A 24,220-nucleotide genomic window follows, 5' to 3' on the forward strand; every position below is an offset into this window, starting at 1 on the left:
TTTCACACTGAATTACTCCTGAATTTGGATTATTTTCTTTGGGAAAACCTACATTTAGATTACTAGGACTAATGCTATTCGTGCATTGGCGATCAATTTCCTTACCAAATAAGCTTTTAAAGAGAAGATTATTTGTCTGACATAATGGTTAAAATTGGGGAAATGAGAAGCTCATGGTCACTGTGATAAATTAAACATAACGGTGGCTTGTCCACCACTAATTTTCTCAAGGAAACCGCTTGACTTCGTTTAACCAGTTTTCTTGAGAAAATTAAAATTGGAAACTCTTGCTTTGTGGGATTTGAGGACTAGGTTAGAATTTATAAATTTGAAGAAAGAAAATCAGCATAAGGAAATAAATAATTTTATAGCAAATTGAATTCCACAACATAGATAATTACAAGTAAAAAATATTATCACTATCTCAAAAGAAATCATTGATATCGTTAAAGGCGTCCATTAAATTTCAAAATTGATTATTGTTTCACTTGTCGTTGAAAAATTTGAATTTACGAAAAAAATTAATAATCACAAGTAGAAATATATTATCATTTTTTTTCTCGTAAATCATGAGTAATTAGGAGAGAAGTCTTTGACATGGCATGTTCGGGAGGCGAGAGATATTGCGGCAGAAAAGAAATGACGAGAAGATATTCTTTTCTTTGGGTTTTGACAAATAAGAAAGGGAAATAGAATAAAATGGTTCTATTACTCTCCCAATTGTGACGGAGCATGCTCCACAATAAATTTTCCCTCAAAACTGGTTAATCAGTGCATCCAGTTGTGCTGCGAAAATATACTTAAATTAAACACTATGGTGTTGTTGTTAAACTATTTTATTTGATGGAACTTACAAAGAGGCAAAGATCAAATGAAAAGAGAACATTGTTGGGCCAAAAAATAAACTACAAAATAACCGGAAGAATAAAAAAGACAAAATAAGTAATTGGAAGGTGGATATCCTAACTTTTCAAAGGATCTCAAAAAAAAAATTAACTTAAAAGGCACAAGTAGACTTGCCATAAAATTTTCATACATGCAAGCTAATGCCAAAATTTCGAAAGGCAAAACATTTTTTATGCTTTTAAGTTTTTCAATAAAAAAAAAAAAAACTCGTATGTTTCGATGAGAAAAAGGAAAGAAATGAATAACCACATATTGAAAGAATCGGGATTAGTGAATTGAGTTCTTTTTGCCCCAAAATAAAAGTTAGTGTTTCAAATCGATGATTTTGAGTGAATTTATCAGTTTGCACAGGTGGAAAAATTAATGTATTTTTAACGTAAAAGTTCATGCATCTGCGAATTATTAAAGAAGTGAAGAATTGAGTTTTAAGTATGGAAAACTTCGTTGCCTTTTAGGTCCTGTAAAAATACATGTGTTTGTTAATGTGGCTTTCATTGTATGTATAATATGTTAAACTGTTATCCTAGATATATCATAAAAGAATTGATTTTACATTTAATTAGTTATTTAAAATTTAAACAAATTCCACATGTAGCAATTAAATTTTCTTGTTAAAACATTATCCTAGATATATCGTAACAGAAATGGTGCCCGACATCTGTTTGTTTGAGATACTTTCTCATATTTGCTGTATGTCCTTGTATTGTGCAGGTTCCAGTTACTTATAAATCCTCAATAGCAAATTGTGGTAAAAAAGGCACCGTTATTCCTTGATGAATAACGGTGCCGTTAGCTTATCATCACTCTTAAAATTTTGACACTCCTCCTTTATTATTCTGTAAGAATTTCCGACACGATTCTCTTTTAACGTGATTGCATTCACATCCTTATGTCTCGCATGCAAAGCCCCACTTATAACTCTGCACGTAACTGCTCTTAGGTATGAACCTTCAAACAAAGGGAACGAATATGCTGTCAAAACGCGATCAACAGAGAATCTAATGCCTACTCTCTTGCTCTCTAATGCAAAGCAGCTGTCGAATTAACGATTAAATAGAAGGAGACGAGTGAAAAAAGAGCAGCCTGTTTGAGAATCAAATTCTCTTGTACTCACTTCGGCAAAGTCTCCATTGGCACAGGAGAGATCAACCCTGCATCAACTATTTTTAGATGCAGGTAAGATCCGATGCTTTATTAGACTTACACCTGATTTTCTCAAACCTTGAAGTCCCAGGAAAAAGTTAAACTATACATTGCAAATATGCCTCTCTTCCATACATCCACTCAAAATCTTTCTGAACTCAAGAACTAGAAAGACACTCGAGGCTTTGAATGCTCCATGATCCATAACATATCCATTTATCTCCACGCCACGTTGTCCATAAAATGGCCAGCTAAATACTGAGGACGGTGCTGCATCTTATTCTCCTTCCCACTTCCAGATTTTGCCTCTCGACGACTGCTTGTACTTGGCAGATACTTGGAGCATCATCTAGTTCTATATGTCATCGGTCCGACATGTCAACGGCGCCTTCATGATGGAACGGAGTCATACTTCTGGATCTTCATACTCAGAACTCACTATGGAAACTGGGAAATGCCATTGTTAAATCCCTGCAAAAGGTGAAGAAAGAAAAAAAGAGTTGTAGCGTATAACTTGTGCCTAGCAATCCCGTTCACAATGCGCAGCCTGACACAAAATTGACGAACCGACATGACCAGAGACAGATGTATGGTTGACAGTTTTTGGGTTATATTTTTCTGCACAGGGGTTTAAAGTTTTTCGTAGAGAGGTTGTTCACCGCATTGATGTGCCCCATAAGGGCATCTGGTTCGGGATTACATACTTTAGATATGGAAGAGTCATGTTTCTTATCAGAGAGGGATTCTTCAACACAAAGTCCTTCCACTCTTCCGGATTAATCCGCCCATCATCTTTTGTATTGGCTTCCCTAAATGCCTATTGATTCAACAACCAATTTCAGAATGTTTAAAGTACCGAACCAAGGATAGTAGTTCGCGCATGAAAGTTGAGTACCGCACCTTGTCCACAATCGTTTCCACAATATCCTGCGCGAGTACCAAATCTGATTCGTGAAGAAGTGCCAATACCATTTCCTTCAACTGTAAGTTGAAACCAAAATTTGTTATGCCGCTACATTAGAAATTAAGAACAATTTTAGCAATAATCAAGATGTCCATACAACAGAAGAAAAGAGGAGATACAGTTCTCACGTCCTGTCAGCTCGATATATCCGGTGTTCCTCAAGTCGTACAACCTGAAAGGAACTGTGGAAAAATCTCACGATTCAGCTATCATTTAGCCACTCATGATAACATGATGTACCAACAAGAAAAATGTAATTTAAATCGAATTTTAGTGAAAATTAAAAGAGTAAAAACTGCATAACGGGAACAAAAGAATAGAGAAAAGGAGATAAATTTCTTACATGCAATCTTGTCTTCTATCGGTGCATCCGGGTGAAAGATGCCAAGCGATCTTACGAATCCCCCAAACTCGATGACCCCATTTCTTCTCATATCGAACAAATCGAATATCTGCAATTTATGATACCCACGGTAAATGTATGAGCAGGAAAAAGAAAAGAGAGTCAGTCTAATGAGTTAGCAAAATCACAAAAAAGTTGTGAGTGGCACTTTGTTAGATTAATATTATTTGAGATTCCCAATTTCTTTTTCCCCAAGTGGGACGACTAACTGTATCAGATTGCAGGACATAAATGAAGTAAAAAGATCTCCGTTAAGTCGAAGTGAGTCTATATTGCATACCCTGTCGGCAAAAAGATTTCTCCGATTTCTGTTCCGGAATAGAGCAAGCTGAAACTCTTCCTGCTCAATGTACGGCATTAACAGAATAACTTAAAGTAGCAGAAACAAGAGCATAATGAACCTTTTCAGTGTCTTGTGATCACACAAGACTAGACCAGAAGAAGATGACCCAGCAAGCGATAACTGATGGTCAAAGGTAAAGAGACTTCACTCAAGTATCAAATGCAGGTCCAAAGCACACCTTGTGAATAAGCCCGTCAGCGATAATTGAATTGCTCAATTTTTTGAAGAGCACGTATAAGGCCTCGACTTCTCTTGCAGTAACTGCATTTAAGAAACTCGAATGGTCAAAGTGATGAAGGCGGGTAGCATTACAGTTTATTTACCATATGACTTTATGGAAGAGCCTATAAATAATACTTTCCCCACCGTCCCCGATAAAAAATTTCTGACGCAAAATGAGCATAGAGGAGGTGACAATGCTCAATTGGATGAATGAGCTAACCGAGAATAGACGGATAAAAAATGAATCGGAAAAAAAGAAATCCGAGTTACAACTAAAGCTTCCTGAGAACAATCCAAAGGGAAGTACATGCAGAAACTTAACATCTAAAGGATTGACTTACAAGGTGTTGTAGCAGCAAGAACGCTAGGCTCTTCATATCTGGGTGTTCGCTCAGACTTCTTGGAAATAACGCAACCCATGACAAGTACTTACCTTGTTTTTTTCCCCCTGTATACACCTGTGAGCTCGAAACAGTGAAACTGTCCTGCGACATCTGCTAATGCCAGTTCGCAGGAGAATGAGATGCTGCAAAATATGGATTCAGCTCAATTTGTGAGATCAAAAAGATTTTCTTTTACTACTTTGATTTTCAATCCACGTGATTACTCTTCTGAGGTAATCAATGACTATAGAAGAGACTGCACCCACTGGTGCCATGGGATTGATGGTCCACACTGCAAGAATAGAGTCTAGACAACTACATGCAACACCAAATTCAAGAACGGAGGTTTTCCACTCTGAATAGGGATTAATTGCACTGCTCGGAACGGTGTCTGGTACAGCTGGGTCATTTATATTTCGAGATAAATGACACGTGAACTCCGTGTATGAGTGTACAACTTGAGTGCTAATGCTTAGTTATAGGAAATATAGAATCATTAAGCATTTTTGCTCTTGGTAAGCAGAATATAAGCAAAAGTACTTTGTAGGAAATTGAATCATCATACCTCGAATTTCACATAATTCTCTTCGGCACTCTAATTAGGGGGATTCAGACTGTAGCAGGTCTGCCATGAGACAACCTTGCAAATTTTCAGCTCAATATGAGGTATCCCCGTACCTGCACCCGCAACCATGTCTTATCTTATCGATATGGGTACATCAGTTCAACAGATGAGTCAGACTAACTGCTAGGGACACAAAGAAAAGGAAAAGAAATTGTCAAGAAAGAGCATTGTAGCTTTGATTTGGTTGCTGATGTATACTTTTTTTTTTTTTGGTCAAAATAGAACTTTCATATCTATATAACCGGTAAATTACACCCTGAAGCAACAGTATCCGCGACCAAGAGATCAAGCAAAGCAGCAAGGGGGTTAAAAAGCCAAATCTGGGCCAAGAAAGCATTGCTGTGGGCCTTCGCAGCCCAGTCGGCAACCCTATTCGCTTCTCACCTACAGTGATTCAGCATTAGGTTAGGAAACCGTGAAAGCAAAAAGATAGCATCCGCTTGCAGCGAGCGAAGCTCCCATGGCGTCGATCCTTCATTTTGCACAGCTTCTATGAGAATAAGGCAGTTCGTTTCAAGCTCGATCTTGCGGTCTTGTAGATGCCGACTCAGCAGGTGATCAAGGGTATAGGTGAGTGCTTTAAACTCCATTTCCAGAGACAAGTGAGATCGAAAAGAGTTTGAATACAGATCAGTGATTCTACCTTGACTTTCTTTGCAGACACACGCCATTGATCCCTCTGTGCTTCCCGGATGATATGCCCCATCAATATTAAATTTAATAACTGCTGGATTAGGAGGTTGCCACAGATGATCAGGGTTGAAAATCTCCCTTCTGGAGCGCGAAGAAGTAACCGCAGGAAACACAGAAGCTCCGATCTGAGCGATCGCCAACTCCACTACGAGATTGGGGTCTGGTTCTTGATCACGAAAGACATAATTGTTGCACATCCACCAGATTTGCCACAGAGTATTGGCAATCAATTCAATGCCAAGTATAGTTTTTGATGGGGCTGCGCCTTCTGTGGTTGTTCTTTCCGATAACCAGTGGTCCATACGATGGACATATTGAGGGGAAAAGAAAACATTAATCTTCGGGTTTGTCCAAACAGCTCGGGTCCACGAACAATGGAGGAAAAGGTGCTCGATGGTTTCGGGAGCTTGCTGATGACAAAGCCGACAGCAGGGGTCCTCAACAATGTGTCTACGATAGAGATTGGCTCTAGTAGCAATCGCATTCCTGACAAACCGCCCAGGTAAACATCCTGACTTTTGGTGTAGTTTTCAATTTCCATATTCTTTGCCAAAGGGATTTAGGAGTTTGATAGGATGTAGAAGTATTGTTACCTGTGGAGAGGTCTACTGCATTGAGAATGTTGTGGTATCCGCTCTTTACTATATAGACACCATTTTTTGTAGCTGTCCATATCAATTTATTTGTGGAAACTAGAGGGCTGATTGGAATTTGTAGAGCTTGTTCAGTAATGTTGTCTCCAAATAGTCTAAGGAGCAGAGTCTGGTTCCAATCATGGTGTATCGGGTCGATAAGATCCGCCACCAGCATTGGTTCCTCAAGAGTCTTGGGGCCATAGAGAATTCCCATCGGTAGCCAGCGATCACCTCTTATGTGAATGTTTTGACCATTACCAACTGACCAACACAATTGGGGAGAGATAGCATCTCTACTCGACAATAAGCTCTTCCATCCCCAGGAGGGACGAGAACCTGGTGTCACCGAGAGAAAGTCTATTGTAGGAAAATACAACCCTTTAAATAGTTGATTCCATAGAGCGTTAGGTTGTTGCAATAAGCGCCAAGCATGCTTTCCAAGCATAACTTTGTTAAAAGCTATAAGGTCACGGAAGCCCAACTCACTAGTATCTTTGCTTCCTTTCAATACATCCCAACTACGCCAATGCATACCTGCCTTATTCTGATAATTTCTCCACCAGAATCTTGCAATACTTTTCTTTATTGATTTACAAATTGACAAAGGGATCTAAAAGATAGACATAGTATAGTGTGGCAAAGCTTGTATAACAGATTTGATTAGAACTTCCTTACCACCATTGGATATCAGCTTACTTTTCCATCCTTTCGTCTTAGTATGGACTCGTGCCTGTAGCCAAGAAAACATCTCCCTCTTTGAACGGCCCCATTCAGAAGGTATTCCCAAATACTTACCATTGCAACACAGGCAATCGAAGTTCCCCTGACATATTTTCTTGTAAGCTAGACGGACAATATTTGCTAAAAATAATACCAGACTTGTTTCGATTCACTATTTGACCAGTGGCCAAACAGTATTGATTGATAATTGCTGCAAGATTTTGACATTCTATTATTATCCCGTCAAGGAAAAAGATTGCATCATCTGCGAAAAATAGATGGGAAAGGTTGGGACACCACCTATTAAACTTGATGCCTTTAAGATGTCCCACACTAACTGCTTGATTGATTAAAGTTGAAAGGACATTTGCCATCAAAATAAATAGATATGGAGATAAAGGATCACCCTGTCGGAGGCCGCGAGAAGGAGTAAAGTAAGGCAAGGGTTCGCCATTGAATTTCACACTAAAAGTTGTTGTTGTCACACATTGCATAATCCATTGAACCTAGATAGTATGAAATCCCAATTTCAAAAGATAATCGTGAAGGAAATCCCACTCAACTCTGTCATATGCCTTTTGCATATCTATCTTTAGGATTGCATTGAATTTCTTAGTTCTCTGCCTGGTCTGGTGAAGAACCTCTTGAATGATTAAAATATTGTCTTGAATCTGTTGTCCACTCACAAAGGCTGACTATTCCTTGGATATTAAAGAATTCAAACAAAGTTTAAGACGGTTGGCTAGTACCTTAGAGATAACTTTGTAGGCAAAATTGCATAGGCTTATAAGGCGATATTGCTCCAATTGCTCTGGATGAGGCGTCTTAGGGATCAAGGCAATAAAGGTTTGATTGAGCTTGGAAGGCATCTAAGCTGAGAGAAAGAAATGGTGCACTAGGAGCACAAGATCATCCTTAATAATGTCCTAGTGTTTTTGGTAAAAAAAATCCATTTAATCCATCCAGGCTAGGAGCCTTGGTAGCCCCCAACTGAAATGTTGCTTGTTTTACCTCCTCAATGGTTGCCATGGCAATCAACTGATCATTCATTTCAGAGGATACGAGTTGCTGACATTGGTCAAGGATAGGGCCATAATTCCTAGACCCTCAAGATGTATATAATTAGAAAAATAAGCAGTAGTCATACCTTGTAGCGCTTTGGGGTCTCGAATCCAATTCTGATTTGCGTTTTGCAGCATCGTAATGCGATTTCTATTTCTTCTCTGGATTGTGGACGCATGAAAGAACCGCATATTCTTATCCCCCCATTGCAACCATTGTATTCTTGATCTCATTGCCCAATATTGCTCTTCCATTTGCCAAGTCTTTTTAATTTCCTCTCTGATAGTTGATGCTTCCTCTCTATAATTAGAGAAGCTTGGTTGGTTGGTCAAGTCTTGTAGCTGTTGTTTTAATGCAATCACCCTGGCATGCCCATTTGAAAATTTCTTATGACTCCACTTAGATAGAGCGGTGATGACTTTCTGTATCTTGGCAATGAAAACCGGATGAGCTGCATAATGTGAACTCCATACCTTTGATATAATCTCACGACATTTAGCTTCGTCATTCTAGTAGGCTTCGAAATGAAAAAGCTTAGTGTGTCATTTATAAGTGGCTGAAGTTTGTATGATCAAAGCGCTATGATCGAAACCTACAGCAGGTGCAAAAACCTCTGCTTTTGGAAACATGAGGCACCAATCCATTGAACACAATACTCAATCCAGTCTTTCCTTCACAAGCTCTTCACCTTCTCTATTATTCGTCCAGGTGATTTTACACCCTTTACTCTCTAGTTCCATAAGCTCACAATCATTCAGGATAGCACGAAAAGATAGCATCCTAGATAAGTCTGCAGGTCATTTACCAAACTTCTCCCAAGGATAGAGAAAATCATTAAAATCTCCAGCACACAGCAAAGAGAAATTATTCATACGGCTAAACATCCTAAGTTCATCCCAAAAGATCTATCTTTGTTGATAGTTATAAGGAGCATGAAGACATATTAGGCGAAAAGATCTGTCTTCCTAGACTATCCTGCAAGTCATATCAACCATATGTTGTGAAGAAGAGCCACTTCTATAGATACCTGATCATTCCACATCACCGATAATCCTCCGGCCAAACCAGCTGGGTTGAGAATATATGAATGCTAAAAATGTAGGGTAGTCTGAATTCGTTGAAGCTTAACTTTAGGGTTTTTCATTTCCATTAAAAATACTATATCGGGCTTTTTTGTGGCCGTTATGGCCTTTAAAGCCTGAACTGTCAGGGCATTGCCCAAGCCCTGACAGTTCCAAGTGATTATCTTCATTTGTGAGGTGGTGGCTGTTGAGGGCCAGCCACCATAGCCCAAGTGTGAGCTTCCCCTATTTCACGCACAGGGGTATTCAGTAATTTTGCTTCATCCAGGTCACGAAGAACTACACCCTTTATGTCATATGGAAAATATCGTTTCTGTTTTTTAGCCACTCACCTTTGGTGGCAATCTATAACTCTTTGTTTTCTTGTATTGTTTGAAATCCATAGTGGATGATTGAATCCCCTTCATTTTATCTATTACAGGAATAAGCGCTGTATGAAGATGAGTCCCTTCCATGATCGGCTCTTGATTTACCCGATGTACAGATGCTGTAACTCCATGATATGAAATAAGGGCTTGTCTGGCCCTTGTTTCTGCAGCAATAGCGATTGGTGGGGGCAAGAGTGGGATAATCAGAAGCTGGGAAGGGAGCGTCTCAGGTATACTATCTTCTAGCGGATCCGAGAGATTTGGAGGGTTATAAAATGTTTGCCAATAAGGATTAGCTTCTTTAACTTCAACTTTAAGCCATGGGCCATAAGCCATAGTGTCCCCTCCTTCAAATTTGGACTCATTATAGGGGATCTCTTTGCAATATGTAGCATAATGGCCCAACCTTCGCAAGAGTAACAAAAATGGGAAAGTCGCTCATAGTGAAAGTCAATCCAGAACAATTTCTCCTCTATTTGAATCAGCTTACCTGTCCTTAAAGGTTCCTATAATTTCAGTTCAACCCTCGCCCTAGCAGTTCGTGAAGTCAGTCCCATCTTTAGTATCAACTCGCACTTCTATTATCCTACCAATATCTTGCACTGCCTTGATAATCATCTTTTCAGTTGTCCATTCCAAAGGCAGACCAAAGATTTGTACCCAGAAAGCACAGCTTGAAAAATCATAACAATGCAGTGGAGTATTAGACTGCCATGGCTTTACTAGTACTAGATGACCCGAAAAGAGCCAGGGACCTCCAGCAAGAACACACTATTTATCGGCATTAGAATGGAATTTAGCTATATAAAAGCCATCTTCATGTTGTGAAATGTCAACCCGTTCAGTTTTCCATGCTTTCTTAATTGTACTATGGAACACCAGGAAATTTACAGTTGGATTTGATAGAATTCTGCACAACAAAATTAAGCCACATTCCTCTAATTTTGCAAGTGAGGATTCTTCATCCCAGAAGTCTATTTCCTTTTCTGTTGTAAGTCTACCCAATCTTGAGCAGAGAGCAGCTAGGCGAGCAAAATCACTATGTTCTACTGAGTCCATTACTCAGCCAGGATAGCATTTAAAGAGAATAGGGACAAGCGGAATTTGGGTCGAAGCTAAAGATATACAATCTGCTAAATTCATCGATATACAAAAGCCCCACATGCAAAAAGAATTTCTACCGAAAACTACTTAGGATTTTATAAGAGAACATGGGATTATGATTATACAGTAAAACAAACCAAGTGGGATTGAAGATGGGGAGGCGAAGGAGAACATCAGCTTCAAATTCCAACCCACCATCAAGTTTGGAAGGAATCGCAGCAGTCATGAAACCAGTAATTTGGATGAAAAATAGAGGAGGACCGCCATGGGAGTGGATGTGATGAAAGTGAGAAGGGTCGGAGAAAAGTGATAATGTAATTTGGGGATTAGGGTTTTAAAAAGCTTAAGTAGCCATGGGCAAACGAAACTCCGCATGTCGAGAGGGATATTCTTTGCATTTCGGGAGAGGGATTTTTTGCTAATGTATACTTGAATGGACACTATCATAGTATTTGATGTCAATAGCGAACAACAAGCATCAGTAAATCACCAGATTAAAGGTCAATAGAACCTATCTGTCTCAAAGGAAGAAACTAATGTAATAATAATAGGATAAGTACATTATCAATACCATAAGTTGTGTACGGCGCTCATTTTGATGCCAAAAGTTTCTGTTGATCACTTAAGTGCCAAAAAGTTTGAAAAATGCTCACTTTGGTGCCAACTCCGATCCGATTGGCCGGAAATTCGACGTGGCACATTTTTTATTAATTTTTGAAGCTGATGTGGCTCACCGGAGAGTATAGTCAGCATCCTAACACCAAAACGATGTCATTTGGTGTCTCCCCCAATTCAAAACCCAAACACCAAAACGATGCCGTTCGCCGTCCTCGACAGCCCCCGTGCTCGGCGGTCGCGGCTCCGACCCCAACCCCGACAATGGCCACTCAGCGGCCGCAGCTCTGACCCCGACCCCGACCTTGACCCCGACCATGACGATGGCCACTCGGTGGCCGTGGCTCCAACCTTGACCCCGACGATGGCCACTCGGCGGCTGTGGCTCCGACCCCGACCCCAATCCCGACAACAGCCACTCGGCAGCCAAGTCGAAGGCCGTGATCTAGCCAATGCTCGGGGAGGCCACCGATGAGTGCGCCGCCATTGATGTCTCCCTCTCCATCTTTGATCTCCTCGACGACTACCTGGCCTACGTCTTTCAGTACCTTGGCTTCGGCGACTGAGGCTGGTGCTCCTCCGTGTGCCATCGAGGACATCCAAATAGCGTCGAGCAATAGTGGCTGAGCGAGCGACGGCAACCCAGCAACGACGGAGGCGAGTGACAAAACCCTAATTTTAATCCCCAAATAAAAAAAAAATCCCCAAATGAGTTAAACGACGTCATTTTTGTGAGGCCATCCATGAAGAATAGCAAAATGACGCCGTTTTCTTAAGGAGGACCGAAAACGACATTGTTTAAGGCATTGTCGATTTTTTTTTTTTTTAAAAAGCCACATAATCATTTTGGCTGGAATCTTTCACCGGTGGCACCAAAGTGATCGTTTTTCCTCCGATTTGGTACTTAAGTTATCCGAAGGAAACTTTTGGCACCAAAGTGAGCACCGTACACAACTTATGGCATTAGGTGCTCTGCAAGTCTTGGAACTTCTCTACTTCTCTGAGAACAGAGGCTAGCTTCCTCGTTTCATCTCCCTCCCTCCCTCACTAGTTCAGAGGTCAAAACTTGTCTTGTCCTGCGGTTACGGCCACTTGTATTGCATGGGCGGACAGATCCACAACTTTCCTACATCAAATCTAAGTTTTAGCATTTGTATAGTTTGATCCTTAGATCTATTTCCATGCAACCAAATCATCTATCCCTCTTTGAATTTGTACACTTGGTCTTTCTATGTGTCATCATTGAGATAGCTAGTATAAGCACCTAGAGGGGGGTAAATAGGTGTAAAAATATTTTCTCGAAATAAGAGAGCAATACTAAAACAGACAATAGAAAGCAAGTTCTATTTTCGTTAACAAAGTGAATTATGATCAAAGTAAAGTAGAGAGTAGGGAAGAGAAAATGAACACAGAAATTATAGTGGTTCGGCTTATTCCAAGCCTACGTCCACTCTTCCGCACTGACAACCCACCGGCTGGATTTCACTATGAACAAAAGAGTTGTTACAGTAAGGTTCTCCTTGATTCCATAGTGTAGATACTCTACCACACTTCCTCAAGGTTTCTCAAGAATATGGACTCTCTTTTGCGTACAAGATTTCGCTCAGAAAATGAATTGACTAAGAACAAAGAGCTTCAGACTTTGGAATTCTTCTATTGCGCACACACTCAAACAACTGGAACGTCTTTCTTATATACTCCTTTATGCCATCATACCCATTGGCATTTACCAAAGGAATTCTTCCAATCTTTCCGTTGGACAGAATCAATTAGGAAGATCATTCGAGCTATTTAAGGAACATGTCGATAGCCCATCAATCCTGCTCGCCCATACAATCAAGATCTCGGTTTCTATAAGTAGAACCTTCCAAGTATACTTCGCCAATCATCGGATCCTCAATCTTTGAATCAATAAAGGATTCCATTATGTCATATCCAGCCAAGAGATCTTCTCCAGTCAATAAGGTCAAATCCTTAACGAAACATCCAGTCCTGGATAGCCTTTCTTCGACGGATTAGAAACTGTCAATGAGAATAGACTTTGAGTCTTGAGTCTAGCAGTCCGGAGGTCTTCAGACTTTAAATAGCAGAGTCCACAAATCTTCAGACTAGACTGATGGAAACGTTTTGTCAGCTTCAAAATACTCCAGGAAGATTTCTCCAACAATCGTTACTAACACCGTCAAATTGCTCATGTGGTGTCTTGACTTAGCACTTACATATCCACCAGCTTGATGAGGGGGCGTTCTTCTTCCCTTGTGACCATGGCGAGGGCCACTTGACTCTTGGAGAGGGTATGAGGCTCTAGCGTGAGCGCGCGACACTTGCTGTTGCCTCCGTGAAGGGTAAGAGGTCCTAACCTTATGCTCATGAGAGTTAGGTGACCCTCAAGAGGTTTTTTAGCGCCCCGTCAAGGCAAGATACCCGTGGTGTGCCACATCATCATTTTGACGGTAGCGGTAACCATCCAAAAACATAAACTCTGAGGTCCAAATTGCACAATTAGTAAAAATTTAGAAGACGAAGAGTGTGCGTAATGCAATTTCACACCGCAGCAAATTGAGAATGTATTAGTAAAATTTAGTAAATTCAAGGGAGGGCACACAAGTGCAAGATAATTTTGATCCCATGTTTTGTGAGGTGCAAACAACTTTATGATTGGCGGTCCTAACTTTGATTCTCAATTTACCTAACCCCTGATGCCGGTGCATAATTTTATCAATTTGGAGGTTAAAGGCGCGTGATGTCGAGGTATCTGAGAATGGGATTACTCACTCTGTTTATTTTCATAAATAGTTAGTGTAGTTGATTTTAAGTTAAGAAAAGTCAGGGAATTTTCTTCTTTTTTTCCCTTGAGATAAACCCATTTTCAAAAAGCAAATCTTTAACCCTAATAATTCTTTAGTAACATTTTACACTGGAGTGACTGGACGGCCTCCTCCATTATTGATACCGATACCGTTATCTATGCTGTCGATAGTAGGATGGAATCTGCTGTCAAGTTTCTCTTTTTTATTTGTTGGCGCGCACTAGCATAAGGATCGTGTTAAGAACTGTCTTGAATTACTTTCTAAGGACACCTTACAGTAAAAGGTTCAGTTTTCAAATCATGGTTTATCCATATCACTTCAAAAGCCACTAAATTCAAAGTTACCTTTTTCGCATATAATTACTTAAGAGTTCTCCTAAAACCGATCTCTATCTAAACTCTCTCAGAAAAATCTTGATCTTTTGCATAATGTCGTTTGTCAGCGTACACTAATGATTTGTAGAAATTTATTTAATCCCTATCACGTACTATTTATTTGATATGGAATTTCAAAGTAAAAAAAATAAAAATTTATATATATATATATAATATTTGAGATTTTTCATTGGACTTTCACATCATTATCTTTCCTTTTTTAATTATTTTTCCTTTTTCTAGGATATTTTTTATCTTATGATGAGGGAGCAATAATAGTGATCGGAATGAAATCATCAATGGATCATAAAGTGCGAGCCATGAAGTTCACATTGCTAATTCGAGCACGAATAATAATCATTCTAATCAAAAATTAATTTTTAGAATAGAAATAGAAAAATCTATTTTTATTTTTGAATGAGTTTCTAAGCAAAAATATGTGTTTGATAATGATACAAGTTTATGTTTCCAAAATAAAAATTCATTTAATAACGACATAAAATTTCTTCCTTTCGAATGGCAAAGAATGCCGGGAGCCAGCCGATGATGGCGACTAGCGGTGCCAACTAGCGACGGCGGCGAACGATGGGCAGCTACGACGGGCGGTGGCAAGTGGACGACCAACTAGTAGCAAGGATGAGCAATGAGAAGAGTTTTTATTTCTCATTTATATTATAGAAATATGTAAGTAAAAAAAATTACTTCTCATTTATGTTCTAGACCTATTTCTAGAATAAAAATTTATTCTAAAAATAGAAAAATGAAATTATTTTACGAAACGAATTTTTATTTTAGAAATAAGTTTGGAATATAAATAATTGGAATAAAAATAGAATGATTATTAAGTCTTAAACCTTTTGCAATTGTGCTAATCTAGTCATTCCGACCAAAATTGGCATAGCCACCGGTCGGCGCCAAGAAGAAATTTTTTAATATTTTTGAAATTATTTTTTATCTTTTTTCCTTTTCTTCTCTCTCTTGTTTTTCTCCTCCCTCCTCCAGTCCTCCTTCCTCCTCCCTCCTTCTTCCTTTGGCACTTGCCCAACCACCGATGAGACGAGCCCTCGCCGGACCGATGAGGGCTCACTTCACAAACAACAGCCAATCAAGCTCGCCCTCACCCAATGACGGCAAAGCGATGTCACTCGATTGCCTCAGTCCAGCAACCGGCCGGCCTTCCCCTCTGGTCGATCACCAAATTCAAAGGAAGAATGAGGGAAGAGGAAGGAGGAGGGAGGAAAAAAAAAGAGATAAAAAGCAAAAAAGATTAAAAATTTAAAAAAAATTAAAAAATTGCCGTTGGCATTGGTTGGCGGCCACATCGACACTAGCCGACCAATTTTGGCCGAAAAACTAAACTAGCACAATTCTAAAAGATTTAGGACTCAATTGGCTAAAAAAATAAGTTTATAACTCAATTGGAACAATTACAATAGATTTATGATTTTTTTGGTAATTTTCCCGTTAAAACAATGTATGGCCCCTCTCACATGCAGCAAAATCTCTTTTAAAGATTCCTTTCCATCCATGAATAATGCTGATCTTTTCATGCCCTCTCTTCGATATCTTTATCTACATGTTTATATTCACTAGAGTAACAAAAAATATTCTTTTTGCCGTTCCTTTCTATTTCCTTTCTTTTCTTTCACGATTAACATAATCAACCATGGCTCATAGGCTCTTTTTAAGCACTCAATTTGACCAAAAGATCTCTTGATATCGCTATCCCAATTTGCCTCAACATTTCCTAAGATCGAGCTTAATTAGTGATTTTCCACCTTGGCATTAAAATCGACCGTTTAAAGAATAATGAGCTTGGCCACATTCTCTCACCATGGACTTAGTCAAACTCATCAAATTAAAGCTCATAACCATCCATTTAAACCCATCCATCACCAGTCTAATGCAAATGTGATAATATAATAAATACTCCTAAAACTATATGTTACGCCCAATTTAATTCTAGGCTTTTTTTTAGGAGTTAAAATTTAATCCCTAATTTTCTATGCAATAAATGACTAAATCGCCAAAATTTAGGTGTCAACATTGAATATGACAATGATTTGTATATTTGTGTTGGGTAAGATGGAGGTCCCTTAAAATTAACATTGACATTTCCCGTGGGCTTATTGATAAGTACATTTGATGATGATCGACTAAAAATGTTCATGGCAAAGGGAATAAAAAAGGACAAGAAACAAGAAGGTTGACTGTCAATTAACAATCGATAAAATTATTTAAAAAATCTTATTGTGTTTGTGCTAATTCAATCCTAATTTTTTCAATTTGGTCAATTTAATCCTAAATCTTTTGACGATTTGCCAATTCAATACTAAACTATTTAATTCTGCCGATTTTTCAAGAATTTTTTTTGTCAATTTAGTCTTTAAATTTTTGACGATTTGTAAATATAGATCACTAACATGATGGTTTAGATAGATGGCCGGCACTGAAAAATAAAGAGAGATTTCATCTTAACCACAAACAACCTAACTATATATACAAATTACTTTAGAAAGGTCATTCGATACATCATCGCATCAATAATAAAGCCTTTTGACCTTCGCATGCATTCCCCAAATCTTGTTCAGTTCCATCCGAGAATTTGGTTGAAGATAAGAGCCACATGACAAGATTTTGGGGCCATTTGATTGGTCGGACGGCAAGGACTTTCTCCATTGTCATTGTCACCGAGAAAAATGGCGTTCTTTTTTCTTGCACGTGTTCTCAACCAGAATAGTATAATTGCTGTATCAATCATCGAGTCTTGAATTGGTAAGACTTCTTCGATTTCAAGGCCTTTGTCTGTGAGAACTAGAAGACCTTGTCTGCCAAGGAACTAAAAGGGTGAATGATAATCATTCTATTTTAGAGAACAATTTCTGATTTGGAATGAATTTTTCTATTTTTATTTTCTAAACAAGTTTCTGAACAAATATGAACGTTTAATAATGACGCAAAATTTTTGTTCCCAGAACAAAAAATTTGTTTGATAGGCTTTCTTAAATATCTCCCTCCCAATCAATGGCAAGCGGTAGACAGTGGCGGACGGTGGTAGACGATGAGGGCAAGTGATAAAAAGAGTTTTTATTTCTGTTTCTATTCTAAAAATATAAAAGTAGAAAATTTCTACTTCTCATTTATGTTTTGATTGCTCTGTCACGGCTGGTGTTGTTTTCTTTTGAGCGGCGAGATGCAATCTACCTTGGCGGAATAGGTCTTGGGGAGAGAATCTCTGGTGGGCCACCTCTTTCTTGAAGGGTAAGGACTTCTCTAAATGCATTGCTCGCTTTTCCCTTGGGGCTCTTTGTCACATTATTTGAAAATATAGGAATAGCATCCTATTCAGAGAACAACCCATTACCGTCCCGGCTATGAAGAACCATCTTCTTAAGGTGGTTAGGGATAGAGCTAGCACCTTCAGAAATGTTGAGAATAACTTTAGAAATAGAAGGTTGCAAAGGAGTTGGGGCATTGATCCCATTATCTTCTCGGGAGACCCGTAATCGACCCTGGTTTCAATTGACACTTCAAGGAAATGCTAGTGCTCTAGTGCTCTAGTGCTCTAGAGCTCATGTCTCTCCTCCTGCGCTAAGGTGTTTGTTTCTTTGCCGGTTGTTCATGCCGTGCCTTTCTAGTTTACTTGCCTTCTTATAGGCATGGCCTTGTGTTTTTTATGTCATGGCATACTTCCACTCATTATGTTTATTCATCTTGAGTGTAAGTTTTTGGTGCCGTGTTTTTTTTTTTGGTACTTTTGACATTTCCTCTTTATATTATTTCCTTTTACCAAAAAAAAAAATTATGTTCCAAGCCTGTTCTTGAAAATAGAAAAATAAGAATATAGAGAAACAAAATGACTATAATTTGCGCCCTAAATAGAGTCTAGAATAAACATAGGATACTAATTATCATAATTATCACGGAATCATTTTTTACTAGTCTGAAATTCTTCATAATAATGTTAGCTAGGTAGTCGTAAAGAGCCATGAAATCACCTCAGCTACGTAGTCTTGGAGTTTTTGCCTATAATCTCGCTCTCCATGCAACTTAAAATTAGGGTTCTCAAGATTATTCCCCACATATTCAGGGAATATCCACATATGGGAGAAAGTGTTTCCATTTAAATAATGGGTTTCTAGCGTTTGTGGTTGAACAAATATTGGTTCAAAATTGTAAACACTAACTGACACATGAGGGCTAGTGGCTGCTGTCGTCACTCTTATATTTGGTGCTTGGTGTAATTTTCAGTATGTAAAACATGGAGCTCATGTTAGTATAGTCGAAAAGTTTGGATATTGCAAACATCTTTTTGAAAAACAAAAATCTTGCTCCACCATTAGTTACCTATGGTGAAGCAAACCATTCATTTTTTCCATTTGGTATTGAAAATATGTCTCGAGTTTAGGTAAATTTCCTACTTTGAGTTGGTTTCCTCAAAGGGGTTTTCTATTCTAATATCCGAAATAGTAGAGCAAACAAGAAGAATATCATATTTTCTCTATGAGTATTCTGGGTGAGTTCTCTATAAGGTATTGCGATATAATATTTGTGGGTTTGCTTTGAGTGTAATCTAGAGGGATTTAGCGATTGTAAATTCTCTAATCTTCGAATTTGCAGTATAGATTACTTGCATCTGGCTCTCCTCGTAGAGTAGTTACCTATACTCTGACTGAACCATGTAAATCTTAGATTTTTGTTATCATTCCTAGTTGATTTCTTTGGTAATTTCATTCTCTCCTTCAACTTTAATTGCAAGATTCATTAGCTTTTACGATGTTTTCATAACAATTGGTATAAGAGCTTAGACTAGAGTTTCTGGAGTTAATTTGGGGCTTTTGCTTGTTTGATCATTGCATGAAAATTTTGTTATTGCAATTATGTCTAGAGTGAAAGTAGAGATTCATAAATCAATGTGAGGAACAACTTTGGGTTGTGGAACATAAAGAAGTGTACCCTAATAACAACTTTAGATTTGGCGAAGGCATCAAATGAGGTATTATTGAAGTGGCTGAAAAGAAGGATGTTACATTATTATGGCAAAGCTTCAAGCATTTTATTTGATGAAGGATTTGAACAATTGATTGCATATGCTAGAAAAGACGGTTTAGGGTGGATTTGGTTCAACTTTGGAAATGGATTTTGGGTGTAATGTAGATGTTGAAAGCTAAAACCCTTTGGAGAAATGTAGATTGCGTTTGGTGAAAATTCTTTGTAAAACGACTTTGGTTCAACTTTTGCAAGGGGTTTTGGCTCAATTTTTTTTTTTTTTTATCAAAAAAACCTCGAACCTTCAACCTAGGTCTTGCAACCTCAAATGACCCTCGCTTGGGATGTGCGACCTCGCTAGCCCCTTGAAGACCTCTTGTTGGCCTTTCTCTAGCCAAATTTGGCCTCATCAACCTTCACCAACTGCCTTGTGCAAAGAAATGTACAATAATAAGGAGGGGAAAAATTGGAAAACTAAAGAATTGGTGAGGGTAGTTTTGGGAAAAAAATACTTTAATCCTAGTTTTAGGATTCCGCAAATGTGACTTCGAAAACTAGTCCCTATTTGCTTTGTTCTTTCACCATTCCCAAGGTCAGCATTTAACTTAAAGCTACTTCAAAATGCTTGCCAAACACCCAAATATTTCCTTAAGGAGTTTTAGATGCCGAAAGCCCTTTGGGACTGCTAAACCAAATGCATACCAATCCCAAATGGTTACATTCATCAAAGGTCATTTAGATGAGTTTAACAAACTCATGATGGACTTAAAGAACATCAATGAGGCATTGCCTAATGAAAAACAAGATATAATGCTATTGGCATCTTTATGAGATTTGTTTCAGCACTTTATGCAAGGGCACACTTGATTACCTTGGAAAAGGTAACAGCCCACTTAAGGAGTGGCAAAAGAAATTATGAGAGGATATTGTTGTGCGGGATATGCCGCAGAATTTGGTTATCGGGATAAAGATGGATCTAGAGAGATTTGGTTATCCTAGGTAAAATGTCATCACTGCGATAAGATAGGACACTATAGGAGAGATTGTCCAAAGTACAAGAGTAAATAAGTTAAGGTGGAGTTTACGGGCAATGATAATGTAGTTACTATAGCATATTACAATTCCAGTAATGTTGATGATATGTTAGCAATTACCACAAGTACATCAAGTGATGATTGGATGCTTGAATCTGGATGGCTTATCATATGACTTATAGACAATGGTTTAATACCTATCGGTACACAAGGGGTGGTAAGGGGCTTATGGGAATGGTGCTACTTGTGAAGTAGTAATAATGGAAAGTTCATATTAAAATGCAACATCGATTGACATATAGCATACACAAAAGATGAGAAAAAACCTTATCACTGAGTATTCTTGACGAATTTAGATACCAAATATCTAATGAAAGTGGAGTTTTAAAAGTCTCTTGAGATGTGCTTACTATGATTTGGGGGATGATAGACAATAAGTTGTATTTTCTTGAAACCCGGACCCTATAGTACCAAAAGTTGGCACAAATGGATATTTAAGTGTCAAAAGTTATGAAAATGACACTTAAGTGCCAAAATCGGAGCAAAATGAATCATTTAAATGCCAATCTGGCCAAAATGCTGACATGCCAATTTTCTAACGAAGCAAGTGCAAAACAGCGTTGTTTTTGTGCTGACGTGGTAAAAAATTAATATAAATTTAATTCAATTAATTAAATGAAATTTAAGACTAAATTTATTTAAAACATTTTTAAAATTTAAAAATTTAAAAAAAAAATAAAAATAATATAAAAAAGGGGAGGTGGCGAGGCTAAGCCCTCGCCGTTGCCGCCGCCGGGAAGGGCAAGTGATGAAGGGGGAGGGTGGCCGGGGTTGTCGGCCCCGACTGTGGGGCTGGCAACCCCGGCCTATCGGCGGCAAGGGCTTGTGAGCACTCGCCCGATCTAGGGCAAGGTCGCAGCCTCGCCCGACCGGGCAAGGGCCGTTGCTTGCCGAGGTGACCTCTAGTGGACTTGCCCGAATCTAGAGCGAGGGTCACGGCCCTTGCCCGGATCTAGCGAGGGCGGTGGCCTTCGCTTGGCCGGGCGGGGCGAGGGTTCGTGAGCCCTCGCCGCCAATCGTCGGGGTCACCGACCCCCGGCGAGGGCCCGGCAACCCCGCCTAACCCTCCCCTTTGTCGCCAACCCTTCCCGGCGGTGGCGGCGAGGGTTCAGCCCTCGACGCCTCCCCTTTTTTTTTTTTAGTTTTTTTTTTTTTAATTTTGTAATTTTATTTTTAAAGGTTTTAAATAAATTTAGTTTTAAATTTAATTCAATTAATTTTTATATTAATTTTTTACCATGTCAGCACCAAAACGACGTCGTTTTTGCTTTGTTTAGCCACGTCGCCGTGCAAAACGACACCATTTTGCAATTACTTAGCGGAAATTGTGCATGTAAACATTTTGGCCGAATTGGCACTTAAGTTATCCATTTTACACCGATTTTGCAAGTATCACTTCGTAACTTTTGGAAATTGTGCATGTAAACATTTTGGCTGAATTGACACTTAAGTTATCCATTTTACACCGATTTTGGACACCGGTATATCAATTTGAGATTTTATCACATTTTCGGATGGTATTTTAGTCGCAAAACAATTTGGGGTTTTTTTTGGAATAAATTAATTTTTAAATTTGTCATAAATTCCTTGTGCTAACTTTTGGCACATGGTCAAAAAAATAGTTTGGGGTAAATTTGAAGTGCGATCTTTTGATCTTTGCCTATTTTCTTGAGGGAACAATAATGATTGCTTTATCTACTAAATTCTCTTAGGCTTCTAGTCAAAACATGACTAGTCGTGGAACATGAGAGCTGGACACATAAGTGAGAAGGAGATGGTGTTTATGAGTTAAAGGGGTCCACTAGAAGGTTATTTGTGACATCCTCGTTCCAACCCGATTTTTCATAACGGAATTGTTTCAACAAGCAATCGTTGGACAAGATCGTCTTGAGGATCGATAGATCTTGAGGGCGTTGGAAAAGGCCATTTTGGGGGTGAAAACTCGATTTTTCATCGGCAATGATGTACAAGTACGGAAAAGTGAAACGGGTCCCAAGCGGGGACCCAATGGGCCTGAGCCCAAGTGGGTGGCCTAAGGCCCTCATGCCCAAGGGGTGGGCAACCAAGAGGGGCCTATAGGCTCTTCAAGCCCATCAAGCCCTCTTTCGGCAATATCTTAGCATTTAATGCAACCAAGAACGTGAATAATGCATGAATAATGCGAAATCTTGGTGAAGTGATCGAAATGCCATCCATCGGACTAAGGACAAAAGGGAAAGGAAGGGGGGGCACATGCTTGTGGGTGCCAAAGGAGAAGAGTTTGAAGCCAAGCTATTCTACCTAGCTAGTCTAGACCTAAACCTATGTACTCAAGTGTGTAATCCCCTCATTAATGCTAGGATTTTGCTTCTTTCATAAGCCACCTTTGATTGACATGAGCCCACGAGATTTGATGGGCATTAATTGAACTTGACACCACACTCTCTCCTCTTTTCCTCTCCCCACCGCCAGCTCCCTCTCTTTCTCACCTTCATTCCCTCTCATTTCCTCACTTGGAATTTTCAAAATTCACACACTCTCTCTGTCCCTAGCCTTAGCCAAACCCCACACTTCCATTTCTCTCTTTTGCAAGCTTTTTTTTTTTTTTTTTTTTTCTTGTTTTCCTCGTCGACGACCATCCGTTGAACACCCAACGCCAGACCTTCTTTTGCGTTGCCAAACCACCACTCAAAGCCAACCGACCGACCTCCTCAAGAGTTGTTCGGTGCTGTGCAACCCTTGCCCATGCTCCCTCTCACTTGTTTCTTCTCCAATTTGGTCCCTCGTGAAACCCGAAGGCTGTATCGACGTTGAACCACCATCGGACCACCACCGTGCAACCGCCGAACTGTCGTTCAACCACTCTCCAGCTCACCTGCGCTGTGGACATGAGACCAGCTACCGTCCGGTCTTGTTGTTCCTTCCCCTAGCGAGTTTCAAAGCTTAGATTGTTTGTGAGTGGCTTTCTAGCCATTGATCAAGATTATCGTTGCACTTAGGGAGTAGTTTAGGACTTGTTTATGATTAAATGATGATTTATTGATGTGATAAGTGGATGTTGTGTGATAAGTGGTTATTGGGGCTTAGATATAGGTTATCGAGTTTCAAAGCAATAGGTTATTGGACTTTTGGTGATAGGTTATTAGATTGTGGGTGATAAGCTATCGAGCCTAGGACAATAAGTTATCAAGTTTTGGTGATAGGTTATCATGTCTAGGATGATAAGTTATCGGGTTATGATAAGTGAAATTGATGTGTTGTTTTATTATGCCATTATATGATGAAATGGTATTATGTGTTATAGACTTATATGGGGTATGGATTATCCGTTAAGCATGTTATACGGATTATGAGTTTTATGTGTTATGTGAGTTACGTATTATGTATTATACATGTCATGTGTGTTCTATACGACGTGGCGTTGTGTTATGGCATATTGTTAGAGTACATTATGGTAGGGTGATAAATTATATAAATAAAAGATGGATTATGTGATGGAGTGATAATGATGTAAACATATTGCGGATTATGATGACTTTATTCTATGTTGATAAGTAGTTTATATATCATGGACTTATGAAGTAAATGGTGCATATATATATATAACGTAATGCATGTGGATGACATGATGGCATATGACAAATGATGTTGTATATCGCATGGGCATCACATTGGTCAATTGAGAAAGATAAGAAATGAATTGTGT

At 39.0% G+C, this 24,220-nt stretch overlaps 1 protein-coding gene across 1 annotated transcript; it reads right to left on the reverse strand.

Annotated features, from left to right (window-relative positions):
• Positions 1 to 2,192: 2,192 nt before the first annotated feature.
• On the reverse strand, positions 2,193 to 4,401 carry LOC104424508 (calcineurin B-like protein 4). The gene is given in 9 exon segments (XM_010036955.3): positions 2,193 to 2,491; positions 2,493 to 2,520; positions 2,754 to 2,866; positions 2,950 to 3,032; positions 3,145 to 3,195; positions 3,357 to 3,465; positions 3,697 to 3,756; positions 3,938 to 4,020; positions 4,323 to 4,401. Coding segments are annotated over 9 exon segments (642 nt in total). The 3' UTR covers positions 2,193 to 2,455.
• Between the last annotated feature and the right edge of the window lie 19,819 nt (positions 4,402 to 24,220).

Source organism: Eucalyptus grandis, chromosome 11, assembly GCF_016545825.1.
Source record: "Eucalyptus grandis isolate ANBG69807.140 chromosome 11, ASM1654582v1, whole genome shotgun sequence".
Taxonomy (NCBI): domain Eukaryota; kingdom Viridiplantae; phylum Streptophyta; class Magnoliopsida; order Myrtales; family Myrtaceae; genus Eucalyptus; species Eucalyptus grandis.